Source organism: Rhagoletis zephyria, unplaced genomic scaffold (assembly GCF_001687245.7).
Source record: "Rhagoletis zephyria isolate East Lansing unplaced genomic scaffold, Rhagoletis_zephyria_1.1 Rzeph_scaffold_00825, whole genome shotgun sequence".
Lineage (NCBI taxonomy): Eukaryota > Metazoa > Arthropoda > Insecta > Diptera > Tephritidae > Rhagoletis > Rhagoletis zephyria.
The window spans coordinates 71,607-89,089 of NW_016157909.1; the positions used below are offsets into that span (position 1 = coordinate 71,607).

Genomic DNA, 17,483 nt, shown 5'->3' on the forward strand with positions numbered 1-17,483 from the left:
AAAAGTGACCCGGTTCTAGAAAATGAAACTCATGATAAAGCTGAATATGTCGGAAACTAAAGAAGAACAGATAACTCTATTTGAAAGATTTTGATTAGTTTAGTACGACAGCAATACTAACGCAATTTGTACCAAATAACCGAAAAAATTTTAGCCAATTAGTCGGAAACTAAAGAAGCTATCCAAAAACCACAAATTGTCAAAATTACGCTTCCGGCAATTTTCCATCCAGGCGACGATATTTGAATAGGTTTGTATAGTTACCAATAGTCAGTACTAATTTGTACTGGAACCTGCAAACTTTTACTGGAAAAGTGTATGATAACCCAAAAATTTGCAAGAGAGCACTGAATCGAGAGCGTAACAACACGAGAGAGCTGCAAATTCTTGCTAGTGAAATTTTTACTAGCAGAAATTAGCTAGCAGAAGAAGAAGAAGAATAAATGTCAAAAGAATATATAAAAAGTGGTGTTACTAGCTCAGTTGATTTTGTGTATGTGTTTCGCCGCACGGCTTCTGATATCAAATTGAAAAATTTTGTTTGAATTTCTACTCACACTTACAGGTTTTGACAGTTTATGCCGCCAAAGCAAAAACAAAATACATGTAAATTTTTGTTTTTGTACTCCTGCAATCACCTTATATTGATTCGCCTTGGCACAAACAAAAGTAAAATGAGTGGAAACAAAAATATTAATGATGTACTGGACAGTGTTAGTGCTTGTGTGTAAAGCAAAGAGTTTAAAACTGATTTATAAATAGTAAAATGTTTACAGCAGATTGTCAAAGCAGTGCAACAACTGTTCTCTTGCAAGTTTTTGCTAGTTTTGTGTTCAATAACCTCTTCTGCTAGTTTTCTCTTCTTCTCAATTTTACGCTCTATTTTGCTTTTACGCTCTCGCTGCAATGTTTTACTGGAGAAGTTACTATACAAACCTAATGTTACTCGCATATTTTCGAGCCTGTATGTAAATTTTCGGGAAAAAGGTTAAAAAGTGTATTCATCTGCTGAAAAGATATTTTCGCAGATTCACAATTTATTTAAAATAAATCTATTAGCCCAATCTCCAATTCCATGTGAATAAATCTCCCCAGTGCTTAAATAATTTTCACCACATTAAATAGCTGCACAACACCCTAATTGTCGAAAAAGCGTTGCTTGCAACACTAGTCCTTTATGGGGACCAAACTTGGCGAAAAAAAATAGCTAAGTTTGTTTACTGGATATACTGAGATGTAAATAATATTAATTAGCACTTTCTCATTACTTTGAAAAGGGTCCTCTTTAACATTGTTTACATTATATTTTAATACGGAATTTCGCAATTCAGTTCTTTGAAAAGCATAATTTTCAAAGAGCAGATTTTTGAAAACGATAATTTTGTTAAGCAGAATTTCGTGTTCCGAATTTTGAAGTACTAACCCCCAAGCAAGGTTAAATTATTTCATTAAGTCTACTGAGCACATTATCGAAAATGTGTGAAACGGCAGTTTCCAGAATAGTGAAAAAACTATATTTACACCAGAGGTGGGCAGCCTCGGCAGAGCATCTTTGTAATGTGCTAGCAATTGATGTCACTGGGTGCGTGCGAATAAGTTGAATGAAGCTCTCGCTGTCTTCTCAAGCAGAGCGTGTATGTATATGCGAATACGACGCGAAGTTGCCCTCTGGACGCTGCCCAGGACTGATTTACACCCCTATTCTAGAACCCGAATTTTCGTAATTCGTGTTTTTCCAAGTCAACCGTATGAAGGAAACAAAGTAAAAAGGAATTAAAAATCCACTTTAAGTACTTATTTATGGTAAAATTTTTTGATTTCACATATTTTGAAGAAAATTATGGATTCTATCGCATTTGCAATTATTGCAGTGGAGTAAGAGCGCGCTATGGAAATTAACTCACAAAGGTAAGCGGAGCTGTGGGCCATAGTAACCGTGGACGCATCTATGTATGTCAACTTCTGGTTGAATTGTTGAACCACAGGCCATAACTCCTCTTATACCTGAAGAACTGGTTATCAATCCAGTTAATGCAGCTTCTTCCAAGTTATTAAAAATGTGCGCTTGCTTCTGCCTTCGGCCGCGCTTAGGGATTATAACCCTTATTAAGTAGAATTTTCCTTTCTGTGTTGCCGGTGGGAAGCTATTGTAAAATATATAAGATATTTCTTGTGCTACGCCATCCAGAGTATGTTTCCGCAGAACCCACATCGAAATTTGCAAAAAAAGTGCATAGTTAAAACGAATTTATTAATAAACTAGTATTCGGTCTTAAATTAAAGTTGAATCCTTTGACTTCACGTGTACGTTAAAACTTTTAGATTCGGGTCATGCGTTTGGACATAACAACCCAATATCATTGTATAAATAACTAAACCGTAACAAAGTTTCTCGATTAGCGGCACCAAACATTTATTTTTGTTCGTTCATATAAAGCAGTGGATAAAAATGTACGCATATCCAAAAGGTAAAGTAATTTTTTGTCCAAACACACATCGACTAACATGTTTTTGCTTAATTACAACGCTTTTATCAACTTGCAATGTTGTGTGTCCAGACACCATTCATTGTTATAAAGCCTTTGCTTTGAAAAGATCCTAAAAAAATGTCTAGTGCATAGGACGACATCTACCTCTTAACCGACGCTACAGTGGAAATGGACGACACGCCATTTCTTTAAATGAAATTAATTGGTGCTCGTATGTATGTACATACATATGTATATGCATGTGTGTGCACCAATCTATTAATATCGTTGAACTATTTTAATATCTATTGCAAAATTTTGTACAGACAAGACTAAAAAGTAGAAAATAGATAATTTAAAACAACCTTTTAATTATATAACGATTTTATAAATGGACTAAAAAGTAGAAAATAATATTTCTCAGTCCCATAGAATTTGTTTTGATAACTTTAGATTTTGAAATTTTAGCAAAAGTTATTATAAACCATTTATGAGATTGAAAATGAAAAGCGTGTGGCGCATGCAATACAAAGCATTAGATTTAATTGACAATAGTCAAACTACATAACCTAAAATTTCTACAGAGAAAGTACAAATTTGAGATCGATTTTAAGCGGTCGTTATTCATAAATGCACATACATTTTCATTTCAATCTCATAATTGGTTTATAATAACTTTTGCTAAAATTTCAAAATCTAAAGTTATCAAAACAAATTCTATGGGACTGAGAAATATTATTTCTACTTTCTTTCTACTAGTTTTTTATATTATTTATTTTTTATCTCGTTCCGACACAGAATTGTTTTCGTACAAAATTACGTAAAAAAGCTGTAAATTTCTTACTCGATCGTTTTTAGGCATGCCACTGTTACGAATATACGATTCGGATAGCAGCATACCATTTCTACGATTCGTAGCAAAATCCATATATTGATGCTCGGCTTCGCCCGAACTTTACTTGTTATACCCGAGCGCACTTGTGCACAAGGGTATTATAACTTTGTTCTCATAACGGTTGTTTGTAACAGCCAAAACGAATCGAGATAGATATAGACAAATGTGTACATGAATGCTCATAATGAAAAGAGAAATCGATTAAGCCATGTCTTTCCGTCCGTCCGTCTGTCCGTGTACACGATAACTCGAGCAAGAACTGAGATATGTGAATGAAATTTGGTAAGTAAGTTATTTTATCCAAGGTAGGTAGGGATTGAAAATGAAATCGAGCAATAACCACGCCCACCTCCCATATAAAGGTATTTTCGAAATATGCAAAATCTAAGATATTTCCGCAAATACTGGATCCAAATTGTTGAAAGTTTGTATTTGAGGTAGAATTTTGGCATAAAATAATACAGTTATAAAATTTTTGGAAAATGCGCGTGGCGCCGACCACTTATGATTAAATGCTGTATCTCTGTAGTCCCTTTACCAATCCCTACCAAACTCGGTGAGAACATTGCTTAGGGCCTCACTAAGAAACTCATTGAAAATGATTTTTAGGGAAAGTTTTGGAAAATTGGCGTGGCACCGTCCACTTACGCCTACATATGTGTATCTTCGTACCTGGTTTATCCATTTCTATTAAACTCGGCACATTTAGCAACCTTGGCGCAAAAAGCAATATGTTGAAAATTTATGAAATCGGTCTAAAATTACTGCGATTAACCATACAACGGTAAATTTCAGAAATCCAAAAACTCAGATCTTTCAATAACTAAAGATGCCAACTTACAACAATACTTTAATAAGACACAAGATTATTGATTGACTTATGAAGTATATATCGACAACCGCCGATTTCCACCAAATTAGGTTCAATTATTTCAACATATCATAGCTTGTTATTGAAACTGTTTGACATTGGGAAAAATACTCTCCCTTATCACCTTTACTGAAAGGTGAATAAACTATATTTAATACATGCGCCGGGTATATAAAGTTCGGTTTCGCCCGCACTTATACTTCTTTACTTGTTTTTATTTATTTATGTCAAAACAGCCAATTAAGAAATTCAAATTTCCCTTTTTTGGTGGGCAACGTGGTGGATAGTTAAGAACGGATTACAGCATACCATTTTTATACTTTTCAAAGCGAAGCTACGAATTCGTAACTATGAAAATTTGGATTACAGCATAAGGGTTAGCGTGGGCCGAATATCCGTTTTTTAGAACTTTGTTTGGTAATAGCAAAAATATGGTTCATTATGCTCTAAAAACAATTTGTGTGAGAAAATTAAAATTAATAAATACAATAAGTAATAATTTGCTTTTACTAAAATTTTAACTATCTTTGAAGGTATTAGTCCAACATCATTTGGTATATGGATCTTTATTGTAGAGAATCGAAGTTAGCTAAGAAAAAAAATTGTTAGCACTTGACCTTTGAAGGACTTGGGTGAGCCTAAGATATTGACTAAAAATTGTCATCTTTCACACAGATTGTTTTTAGAGCATAATAAACCATAATTTTGCTATTATCAAAAAAAAATTCTAAAAAAGCGGATTTTCGGCCTACGCTAATAGGGGTGTACATTTTAGTCCTATTTATCGCAAAAATAGCTGTGTTTTCTTTGGCAGTGGTCGGGATACGGATAAAAAGTTTGCACGCAAATGCAACAACGATATGATCTTGACAGAGATCTGGTTCAATTTATGATCCACTCTGTTTGTTTTGTTTCACTGGTAACTTGCAGCACGGTTTGGTAGCACTGACAATTGAATGTATATACAAACAGATATTCTGCCATTTCATTCTCTCCAATTGATTCAAATCGCCTTTATGTTAAATATCTAGCGGACCCGCCGAACCTCGTCTCGCCCAAAATTAATTTTTTTGGGGAAATTTTGGTACAACACACCCACCAACTAATCACTTAACGACGTCCAGTGGCACATTTATCTGCATTTGATCCACATAAATCCAGTACATATAGACTTATTTGAGATGAAATCCTTTAGCTGTCTAATCATTGCATTTATGGACATTCATCAAGAACTGTACTTATTCTGGTAATTCGCCGTAAAACAATGAGCTCAGGGGTTCTGGTGGTTGATTTAGCGGTAGTAATTTGACTACAACCCCGGAATAACTCAATCCTGGCTTGCCCGAATGAAAGATTTACGCATTGGGTTTTGCATACAGATTAAAATTTTTAGATAGTTGGCAAATCTCTTTATAATTATTACTTTGTGTTTCATTCGCTGAATGATTTGCAATATTTTACATATTTAAGTAACTTAGACAGGAGTAACACTATTCAAAACTTTGTAATTTTTATCTAAACCGTTGATGTTTCAATCATTAAATTTTATGAAGTATTATGAAAGATGTGGTAATAGATTGACCGGATGCAGTGCTTTTAGCTTTTTAAACAACGTGGCTATCTTTCGCTCGTACGTGTGCTTCCCCTGTTGAATCAGAATTTGATAAAATATTAAGAGATATCACGTCGTAACACAAAAATATCTCTTATAATAATAATAATAATAATATCCCAACGGTTTTTACCCTCCATTCCCGCCCATCCGCACGAGGGGCGCAGTCCGCATGACGTACGGAACCAGTATTTTCAATTTTTGCGCCGAGTCACGATAGGCAGGAGTTTGTTAAGTGTCGAGATCTAAAACTGTTCAGCTACAGAACTAAATTCATCAGCCGATTTTATGTCTTTATTTTAATGATTCATTTATTGAGAGAGGACAGTATCGATTTCTTAATGCTGAAAAGCGGATCTGATATATCAAACTTGCTGGAATGAGAGTTAAAATCCTGGCATAAGCAACGGAGTGGGTCGTGCAATTCAAAATTAGTTTTACAAGCTTTCAGAAATAGGTGGAAAAAGTGTATTGATACCCGGGAGGGAACATTAAGGCTAACTTCGCCAAAAAGAAATAAGTATGCATATAGATTGTTAAATAGTTGGCAACCCCCTTCAAAATTATTACTTCTGGTTAACATGTCTATTCTGCGCTGGTAATAACAAGTTTGTAACCGGTAAATAAAGTTCCTTTCAATTTTTAAATTCTTTTCGCATTCTGTGTACTCTTGAAACCGTTAAATTTTGTTACCATCTTCATAGCTGAATTGCTGAATATTTTAACTGCATTACCAACGTACCTAGAATCGCGGTGACAAGAACTTCGGCAACGTGCAGAATAGACCTCTAAGAGGGCATTTAAATGTGTTTCATTCGCTGAATGCTTTACAATATTTTACTCAAGATATATATATATATATTTAAGTCACTAAAATTTTAAGCAGGTGGCAATCCTAAAGCTTTTTATTTTTTACCTTAACCTATCCCTCAGAATGGTGTTTAGTTCAGTAAATTTGATGGAGTATTAAGAAAGATATGACGCATTATTGACCGGATACAGTGCTTTCAGCTCTTTAAAACCCCCTTTTTTAAATAAGTATCTAAATTGAAAAAAACGTGACTATTTTTCGCATGTGCATGAGCTTCTCCCCTTTAAAATAAGATATAATTTATTAAATTTGATAAAATATTAAAGGAGATATCGTTTGGTAACAGAAAAATACCTTTTAGAAATAAGTATGTATATTGATATGGCCTTATTCATAAAAAATAAAGTAGGTTTAAAGAGCTTTATAAATTGACGTTTTCATACATTTTTCAATTTATAAACCTTTTATAAATCTACTTAATTTTTTTATGAATAAGGCCAATAGATTATAACCAAAGAGGGAATATTATTTCGTTTAAATATACATTTTTCCATTTAATGAGTTAATTTTTATAATTTCATTTTTCTCGTGCTAGTGGTATAAAATTAGTGCTGCGAACCCTAATAAGAATGATCCAGATCGTTTCCGTGAAAAATGATCGTGATACTGAGCTGATAGCCCAAGGAAACACTACTATAAAGCTTAAGCAAAAGGCTAACGTATCCAATACGACATAGCTTACTTAATAGTAACACTGTAAAAATTCAAATAAATTGTATAGTTATGATTTCTGGCAAGTATTTCCAAATCTTTGTTTATATCCGCTTTGTTTCTTATGGGCTATTACCCCTATAAACAGCAAAAATCCTTACTAATATTATAAATCCGAAATAGAGCTTGTTTGATTGTTACGCTTTCACGCATTAACTACTCAACCGATCGTCTTGAAATTTAGTACACTGGTGTAATTTAGCCCAACTTAAAACAAAAGGCTGGTTTTCACTATGTAAGGTTCACACATTGTCAACTGGGATTAAAAAGCGGTTTATCGACTGATTTGAATCAGGGTAGGTCTTTATTCGTGTACATGCGCTGCTAAATCGGCTATCTGTCTGTTTTGGCCCATAATATCATCGGTAAAGGTATAGATAAAGGAGATAAGGTTGTGTCAAAATAAGTCGCCAAATTTTGGCGTAAAATATGACATAGTGAAAACCAGTCTATAGGATAGATTTAAACTCGATTAGACGATATTTGTGATAGAGTACTGGAACTATATAAAATCATTTCCATACTCATGAAAGAGATGACACCACCCTCAACTTAAATTAAGGGAATTATTTTTTGAAAAAGGTTGCCACCCGTTTGCAAAGTCAAATTTAAATTAATAGGGCTATTCGCGATCCGGTGCAAATGGCCTAGCGTCATTGCATTGCAAATTTGTATTGCAAATTATTTGCAATACACAAACAAAATACACGCATTTGCATTTGTCATGGCTTGGCAAATTTGCAATACCGAAAATCCATAGCATAAAAATGCTATGCATTGCATTCATAAACAAAACCAAAGCTGATGCACAAAAATTGTTTTGCAAAAGCTTTGCCATGACAGTTTAATAAAGGTCGCTCACAATCCATGGCATATTTCTGCAATTGCATAAATTTGTCAGTTCTTATGCACCGAATCGCGAATAGCCCTATTTATTCGCAAGCTATCTGAAAAATTAACATATGGGTGTCACACGAAAGATTGTTAAGAAACCCTCAGATTGAACATTCAGAATATTATTGACTTATTTTACAAGGGCTGCAACCCGTTTAAAAATTAAATACAATTAATTTAAACGAACTACCACAATATGGGCATCAAATGTTTTTAAAAAGAGCTTTAGTTCTAAGCTAAATGTTTGTTTAAAATTTGAAACCCCAAATTCTACTTGAATTAAGAGAATGAATTATAGATTGGCGCACATATGTTAGTGTTTGGCCGAACTTCCCCTGCGGTTTGTGGAGTGTGCCTTGATGGTGACCACAAAGGGGAATCGCCGACTACGAATGGCGATTGTATTTGTATGAGCTGTTTTTCATGGCAGAAATACATTCGTAGGTTCGCCATTGCCTGCAGAGGGGCGGCAGCTATTAGAAAAACACTTTTAATGGAATTAGGTAATTGGAATATGTATCACAATATGGGTGCCTGACGAAAGGGGTTTCATAAGGTTTTAGTTGGAAAATCAATTCCATACTCATGAAGGAGTGCTGCCACCTTTTATTTATTTGAAAATTATATTAAAAAATGAATGTCAGGTGGCTGAATAAAGCTGTAGTTTGACAATATTTTCAATAGAGTTGGCAGTTGTCCTAAAAGTCAAATTTAAATTAATTTTACTCAAGTTTGACTGTCAAAAGTAAGAGTGTAAAGAAACGTTCAGCGTGAACATATAGAGTTGTCTGTAAATTCCAACTATTCAGTAATTTTAATGAATTATTACTATATGGGTATCAATCGAAACAGTTTAGTTTTAGCTTAAAAATATTTTGAAGATGGTAAAAACAATTTAAAATCACCCATTTTGGCATAGTTTAAGGATTTTGAGTTTTATAGAAATAAATTACACCTAATGTAGTACGCAGAAATTTCATACACTCAGCAAATCGGGAGAGGGCGATCTAGCAAACTATATTTCTTGCTTATAATAATAAATTTCATAAGTTTATTACAATTGTTTGCTATTTTTTTTATAAAATACTACATACGCGGAACGGTCTCCGGATTTCCACCTACCTCATTTTAATGAAAGGTGAAAGGATACAAAAACTTACTAGTTCAGTAAACTCGTTATATCCTATATCTAGCCGCAAAAGACTTGTTAGTCGAGCGATAGATTTTGGTAATGTTATTAAGTTATTTAAGCGCAGCTCCAGAACTTTCAAATGTATTAAACGACCAAAGTTTGCAGGCAAGAATTCCAGGTATGTCTCATTTAAAAATAATTCTTTGAGTGTAATAAGGCTCGTTAAGGCATCAGGTAGGCGGTTGAGGCTATTGCAGCTCAAGTCTAAATGGGTTAAATTTTTACACGCTTTCATACTTTCAGGAACATTTGAAATGACTGTAATGCGTACATTTTAAAAATGAGTTTTAATCGGTTCGGCCATACTTACAATTTCGACTTAAATTCAATGTTTGCAGCTGCCGTAAAGCAGCAACGGCATTCGGAACTGATTCTAAATTATTGTTGCTTACCACCAAAACACGTAAATTCTGACAGTAAAATAGCTCTGGCGGAAGACTTGTGATCTGTACGGAACGCGTTTTAAAACATTGTTATTAACAGTCTAGTTTAAATGCTACTTACGCGTGCCGAATTTAAATAGAGTTCTTCTAATGTACGCTCATGCTGCCATACATTTGGGAAAGCATCACTCAGTATATTATTGCTAAAATCTAGTTCTAAAATAATATCATCATTTTGATTCGCCAGGCAAGAAAAACAGCGGAGAAATGCCATTTTTTGCCTAATTTCCGAAAGTCGTTTGTTAAGTAGTAGGTGCAGATATGTTTACGATTTGGTTTTTTTTCGGTACTTAGGAAGGTGATGGTAATTCAGCAGTTTGCGGCAGGACTTCTTTGTTAAAAGCACACGCTGAAATTATAGGTACACAAAACAGTATATTTTAGTAAGTTTTTTGTATAAAAAAAGATAATGGCTGCGTTTGACAACAAATGGTTTTTACTGGTAAATACTCGCAATTTTTGATTGGTTTTGCGTTCAATAACCCACAAACTTGCAAATTAAAGCAACCACGAGAAAGTAACAACACGAGTGAGCAAATTATAACAAGTAAACATACTACTATCAGTTATATGCAGGTGTCGAAAAACCGCCATGTATCAAAATCAAAAGTAAACAAACGTTTAAGAAGCCTTGATGTGTACTTGCTCAAAATAAAGTTAGTGAAATGAAAATATAGATGAGTAACGTAGATTTTTTGCAAGAGCAAAAGGAAAATTGTGCACCACAACTTAAAACCTCAAAGTGTCAAAATGGCGTGAAATGCAAGATTGTATTGGTTTTACGTTCCATAACTTTATCTTATAATTTCTCTTCCACTCTGTTTTGTGTTTACGCTTTCGCTGGTATTACTTACTTAAAAAATTGTTATATCTTTTTTTTGACTGTCATGGGAAAAGAGAAATTTTCTTGATCAAGAAAATAATGAGAAATTTTGGACCATTATTTAGATTAGGGCCCAACTGCTAATGGCGTGGCAGGATGTAAAAGCATAGACAGACGGCAGCGTTGATCCAGATCAATTCGTTATTTCGGAATTGTCTCATTAAATGCAACTGATCCGGATTAAGTCCTAGGGCTAATTCTACAACTAAATGCGGATAAAAGGCATTTTCAATAACAACACTAACCAAAACACAGAGAACGTCATCGGCGATAGTACATTAATCATACTCATTTAGGATAGTCCTACTAAAAGTGAATAAGAACTTATTTGAATAAGTTCGGTGAATGCACTATCGCCGACGAGGTAGATGTCCAGCATTCCCACGATATCCGGTTCTGCACACCGAAATAACTCGGGTTTTGTTTCAGCGACCTAACCCGTTTGGATCGTCGAACCCCATCAATCGTTTTTATGCAGTAACACCTCGCAGCCGGGATGGTTCGCATCCTTCTTCTGAGGGAGGGCATTGACGATGACACACCAATTCCGGCGGTGAACAAACAAAAAATTCTAGAGGTTACCTTTGATAGCGAAATAATGTCGCCTGAACACCATCTGCATAACCGGGCCCTTAAGGGAGCACAACAAAGCGTTCAGCAAGCAGTTTCTGGTAGCGTGCTACCGACGCGAGCACTCGAGCATGACCTTGCTTGAGAAAGAGCTTCCACCCATGCACGTCACAAGGAATTTTGCGTGCATAAGAACACGATCCAGACTTATACAGAACCACTGGACCTGACGACCTACACACGAGCTATAAACGGCATTCATAGATAATCTTTCTCCACCTTCTGCGACTCTCGAACTGTAAATGCCGCGGGAGACCCGTTACTCGTACCGGTCTGGATGCTGTAGCCGTCTCAATAGTTATTTAACCAGACTCGTTCCCGATATACCCAATGAGTGTCCAGCATGAGGAAATACTCATAATAACACCAACCACCTCTTTACAAGCCTACTCAGCTAAAAACACTTTCCTATGGTCAAATCTCATCTAAATGACACGTTTCCTGGGCCTACCGTTAGTTGAGCTACAACAACATCAAAATTTCCAGGCTAGTTTTGCATGTTCTTTGCATTCTACGTTCTCTTGGAAAACAAGTAAGCAAGTAAAGCAAACGAGTTTGTCGTCCACGGTAGCCCAGTGGTCAAAATTGTGTACAACTGAGTAGGACCCAGGTTCGATCCGCACTCCGAGGAATTCTTACACATAATATTTATTTTTTAATTATATATTTAATTTTTTGGTTAATGTTATTTCACATAATTCAAATAAATTAAATTGTTTTATTTAAATTTTGTTAAAAAATGCCGCAACGCTGAGCTAACTCAAAATTCAGATCAGGAAATATAACTGCTAGTGGATCGTACAAATTCAGCGCAATTAATACAAAAACAGGTATAACAATAGTTTTTTAGTGTACATAACCATCAAGAAAAAAATATTTGCACTAATTGGAGGTAGATCCTAAGAATTTTTTTTGGTTAATCGGAATTTGGTGGTGTTAATAGGCAAGCTGATTTCTTGTTTTTTCATTCGCCTTTTGCTTTTACTGATTTAACAGCACACCGTAAAAGCCAACAACAAAAACATGTAAACATTGACGGCTTGACCCTAAAAACAGGAGCCAAATACAGGTACGTTCTTTTTGTAATGTTGCTATCACCAGGTATAAATTCGCCTTGTAGGTAGTCGTTATATACGTGTCGGAGACAAGGTCGGCAAGGGGAGGTTGTTAATGCTACAAAATGGAAGTTTCTAGACTTTTCAATTTCTGCAACTAGCCTGTGGACCTTTACCGCAGACTGGCATGTCTCAAATGAGATGCGAATATCGGACCATCGGCATATTAGATTCGATAAATAGTCCCAAGGGTAGCGAACCAGGTTAATAGAAACCCAGAAAAACAAAATGAAAACTTTTCCACCTCTGTATAAAGCGGGAAATGAATACTTTAACGGCGCCATATACATCCGTGTTTTTACTGGAAGACGATGCGAGAAAATACCAAGACGATCCAACACTAGCTGGCCACTGAGAAGAAATAAATCTCAAACGCACGTCCCTTGGTGCAACGATAATATCGGGAAGCTTAGGAAAAAAGCTAAAAAACTTGTCAATTGTAAAAGAAGAACAACGGATTGGGTCTAATTTTTACGACAGTAACCGAAATGACTCGGGTTTTACCAGATCAAGGGCAGTTGTTTCGACGACCTAGCCCCGTACAGATCAATAGTTTTTCGTCCGTAGAGCAATACCTTGCAGTTGGATTGCTAAGAATCCTTCTTCTCCGGGCGAACATTGAGTCTAGCCCCGAGCCAGAATCATATATCTGCTGCGTTTGCTAGAGACGACTCCATCGGAGCTCCACTCCGGTTAGGTCCAACTCTTGCAACGGATGGAGTCACCAACCTGCTGGGGCCATAGGACTCATAGGGAGTGGACCACAAGCTTTGTGGCTCCCTGTTGCTTAAGCCAAACGCGGAACGTGCAGGTGCGAATCAGCACCCAAAGAGCCTCCACGGCTCCACACAGCTCCCGTGAGCAAAAGAAAACCTCCCCACACCCTCACACCACTCTAACACCCGCTCCAACTCGCGTCTGCGAGCCAACCAGCACCTCTTGCTTGCTCACACGATCTGCTCCGTCTGTCAGAACAGAGTATATCGGAAAGTGGCATCAGTCAAATACAACTCTTTCCTTGGCTGGTGCCACTTCCGCCTATGCTCTGACCTGCGCATCACGCACGATTGGACAAGCTACCGCGCCACCTAGTTGCAGACCACCGCCGCCGCAGTCAACAACACAAACACTGCAGCCACCCACCACCAGGAAGCAAAAGCAACTGCGGCTGGCACGACAATCCCAAGGAAGACTGCACACTTCTCTTACCCTGGGTATCGCGACCAGCCTCCCAAGGCATACGAAACTTCTACAACTAAACTGTAACGGACTCCAGAGCAAGATTGGATAGATAGCAATCTTAATGGGTCGACACGGCATATTGATAGCTGCGAACCAAGAGACGAAGTTGCACGACAACTCGACATTATTGAGTTGTGCCGCCTACATGTGCTCCGTAAAGATTGTGTGCGCGAAAATGGTGGAGGGCTAGCGTTCATCCTACACTACACTGTACAGTATCGTCTAATCGAAGAAGACGTAGATCCGAGGGACACCACCCTAGAACGTCAGAACATAGCTGACCGGTCAGGCGATATCGAGCTCCAAATATTTAAAGTATATATATTAGTGTGATACAGAAAAAAATTTTTTTCTCGGAACCATGCTCAAAAGTTTAGTTAGACGCCAAAATAAGTCTCAGAAAATATGAGCTCTTAATATTAATATTACGAATGCCCGCATCGCAGTTTTCGATTTCATATAAGAACACAGGAAGTATTTTTTTTACTTCTGACTTTTATATTTAACGTACGATACGTTGTACTGTAAAGGTTTTCGAGTATTTTTGTAGAGAATACAATTAAGGTCTGAAGTCATTTTTAAATCAACTCGGCCAAAAGATATTCGGGGTGAAATTCGAAAGAATTGTAAAAAAAAAATTATTTTTCCTGTGTTATTCTTATTGAAGATCGAAGTGTTTTCTTTTACTTGTTTTTAACGAACGATACGTTGTACTGTAAAGAACTTGAAGTATTTTTGTAGAGAATTGAGCGCTCTACAAAAAAGAACTGAAGTTATTTTTCGATACGTCAACTCGGTCAAAAGTTATTCGCAGTCAAGATCTTTACAGAACGTATCGTTCGTTAAATATAAAAGTCAAAAGTAAAAAAAAAAAAATTTTCCAGTGGTATTCTTATGGGAAATCGAAAAGTGCGATGCGGACACTCTTAATATTGATATTAAGGGCTAATATTTTCTGAGGCTTATTTTGGTGTCTAAACGAAACTTTTGTGGATGGTTGCGAAGAAAACATTTTGTTTTTCTGAATCACCCCAATATATATTCCCGTCATCTGCTGCTCCGCAGGATATCATGCTGTCATAGGTTCGCTACTCAGAGGTGAAAACCGAATGGAAGTAGGTGACTTCAATGCGCACAATGCCCTTTGACACTCAGGCCTGGCATATGATCGTGGGGGAATCCTATTGGCTGAGCAGATAGACGATTCGACATTCTGCTTCATGAACGACGACGGCCTCAGCAAGGACTAGGAGATAAGCGTCTTCATGGGCCGGCATGGAATATTAATAAGCGACGAAGTTTGTCGCGTACTGACCGCAGCAAAGTTTTCTTTTGTGTATTCCTCCGTTTTACCCTTATTTCCTTTCACTCCAACCGATAGGAGCGAATTCTACCGGCAACTAGTTGTGTAACTTAAAGCTTAGGTTGAAGAGCAAAACAGCTGATCGTCGGTGGTGTGCTAACACATTGGGGAAATGTCTCCATTAGGGGTGTTCGCGCCAAAACGATACTGACCAATAGTAAATGGATAGGAAGAAGAGATGACGCGAAAAACCACAATAGGGGCGTCGCCTTTTTATCTTATCGCGGCACTTTTGTTGTCCGCTGAATGATAGCAACGGCAAAGTCCATGGTGGTTGTTTGTGTGCGCCGTCGTGGCGACCGCCAAAGCGCCCAATTCGTTTAAGAATTAACGGGCCGGCGCCATTGATCGGGCACCAACAACAACAGCACTGAGGCCCGATGGTTTTGCGGACCGGCGCGTAGGTTACGGCCCAACTTGTAGCTGCGCGCCGGGGCAGAACCTAGTGAGCATTGCGAAGGGAAACATCCCTATTGTGAGCGAATTAGTGCTAGTGTGATTTTACGAGAAAATTGAAAAGTGTTTTGGTACCAGACACGGTACAGTGGTTTATTTNGTGATTTTACGAGATAATTGAAAAGTGTTTTGGTACCAGACGCGGTACAGTGGTTTGTTTGGAATTAGCCTTGTGAAGTGCCAGGAGAGGCCCTTAGCCTGTAGTAGGACAGGCAAATCTAGAAGTGGCCCCAGTCGAGGTGGCAAAGCGCGGAGTCGGTAGCGGATTTGGGCGGCGTAGCACCGCAGGAGCACCCAGTGGTCGACGCAAAACCCGACCACAGCATAAGTATCATCTGTGTTGTTGCCTGTATTTGGATAGTAGAGTTGTGGGTAGTTTTTCCCTATCGTGGTCCCTACCCTTCCCTTTAGCATCCCGCACCCAGAGCCCAGTCACTCGGCGGGTTAAAGTTACCCCCGGCAGCTTGGGTGGCTTGCGAATGGGTTCGTAACCTTTTGGTTGGACCTCACCTCGGGTGCACCAACAAACAAGGTTTTGTTTTTGCATTTTTGTTGCGTAAAATCTTTTGTTTTGTCGTTTAATACTTTTGGGCCGCATTTAAATACTCAGTGATTTGTCTCGTAATTTTAGGCTCGCCCTAGTAGTGATATTTGTACGTTAGTTCGCTATATACATATTAATAGTTGATGCCGTTCCCTCATAAAATTGTTGTTGTCCAACTTTAAATTCCATTTGCCCTCAGAATTTTGTATATTGCCCTGTTGTTTCCCCTCAAGCAACCCCGCCGTCACCACTGAGTCAGCCGGTTGCAATTTTTTTTGTCACGTCCTTTTTGTGCGTATATTTGTTTATTTGGTTGGCCCTTGTGTATTGTTGTTTTTGGGCACTGGTAAGTGCACTTGCTTTGGTACATTAGGTACGTCGACTTTTGGTAGCAAAAAGTAAGGTAACAAATTGGCGCCCAACGTAGGGCCTTTTATTGCAAAAGTTTGGTTTTTTCCTTATTTCAATTTTCGTTTATTTTTCTATTCATTATTTTGATAGCAGGTGGCCGGACGTTTTTTCCTAATACGGCACGGAGTATTAGCGGCGCGGAATCGGCTATCCGGATTTTTTTCGTGTTTGGTGCGAACGGACCCCGACGGATAATTGTTGAGTGCAGGCGAGCGTATCGAGGATACCAGATAAGTGTAGTGGTTAAGATTTAGTGCGCGGAAAAGAAAAAGTTTAAGAAAAAAAAACTTTTCAAATTAATATCTTGTGGTGGCGAGCCTTTTGTTTCAATTTTAACTTTAAATTGGATAATAAAGGAAGCTATTTTTGGAATTTTTAATAAAAAATAGTAATAATAAAATAAAGTAGTAAAGTTAAAACAAGTAATTTTTATCAAAAAAAAACCGACTTCAACTCTCATATAAAAAAAAAAAATATATATATATATATCATGATCCACTAATCGGATCTTAACCAGATTATGGAGAATGGGACTACCTCTGAGACACTACCTTTCCGATGCAAAAAGAATTATCGAAATCGGTTGACGTGGTCCAAAGTTATGCGGTAACATACATAACAAATGAAAAATAAAATATTCCGACGAGCTGATAACCTCCTCCTTTTTTGGAAGTCGGTTAATGAGAGACCACCCTAGTGATATATAGATTTACATACATACGCACATACGTATATTGGCCGCTCCACCTTGTGTTGTGTGAAAATTATTACACACAAATATACATTCATATACATACGTATATTTACAGATTTTGCTTATTGTTTGTTGTTTCACATTTGCTGTGCCGTAATAGTAGTGCGTGCTATTTTTGTTCGGCGTTT

The 17,483-nt window shown here is 37.2% G+C and overlaps 1 protein-coding gene across 1 annotated transcript in view; it reads right to left on the reverse strand.

Moving 5' to 3' along the window:
- Lap1 (leucine rich repeat containing protein 7 lap1) overlaps positions 1-10,213 on the reverse strand; it is a 50,536-nt gene extending 40,323 nt beyond the window's left edge. The window contains exons 1-3 of the mRNA XM_017614426.1: positions 10,019-10,213; positions 9,825-9,960; positions 9,483-9,772 (exon numbers count right to left, since the gene is read on the reverse strand). Coding sequence (XP_017469915.1) covers positions 9,483-9,772; positions 9,825-9,960; positions 10,019-10,171 — 579 coding nt within the window. The 5' untranslated portion in view covers positions 10,172-10,213. The remainder of the gene's footprint in view (positions 1-9,482; positions 9,773-9,824; positions 9,961-10,018) is intronic.
- Positions 10,214-17,483: the final 7,270 nt, after the last annotated feature.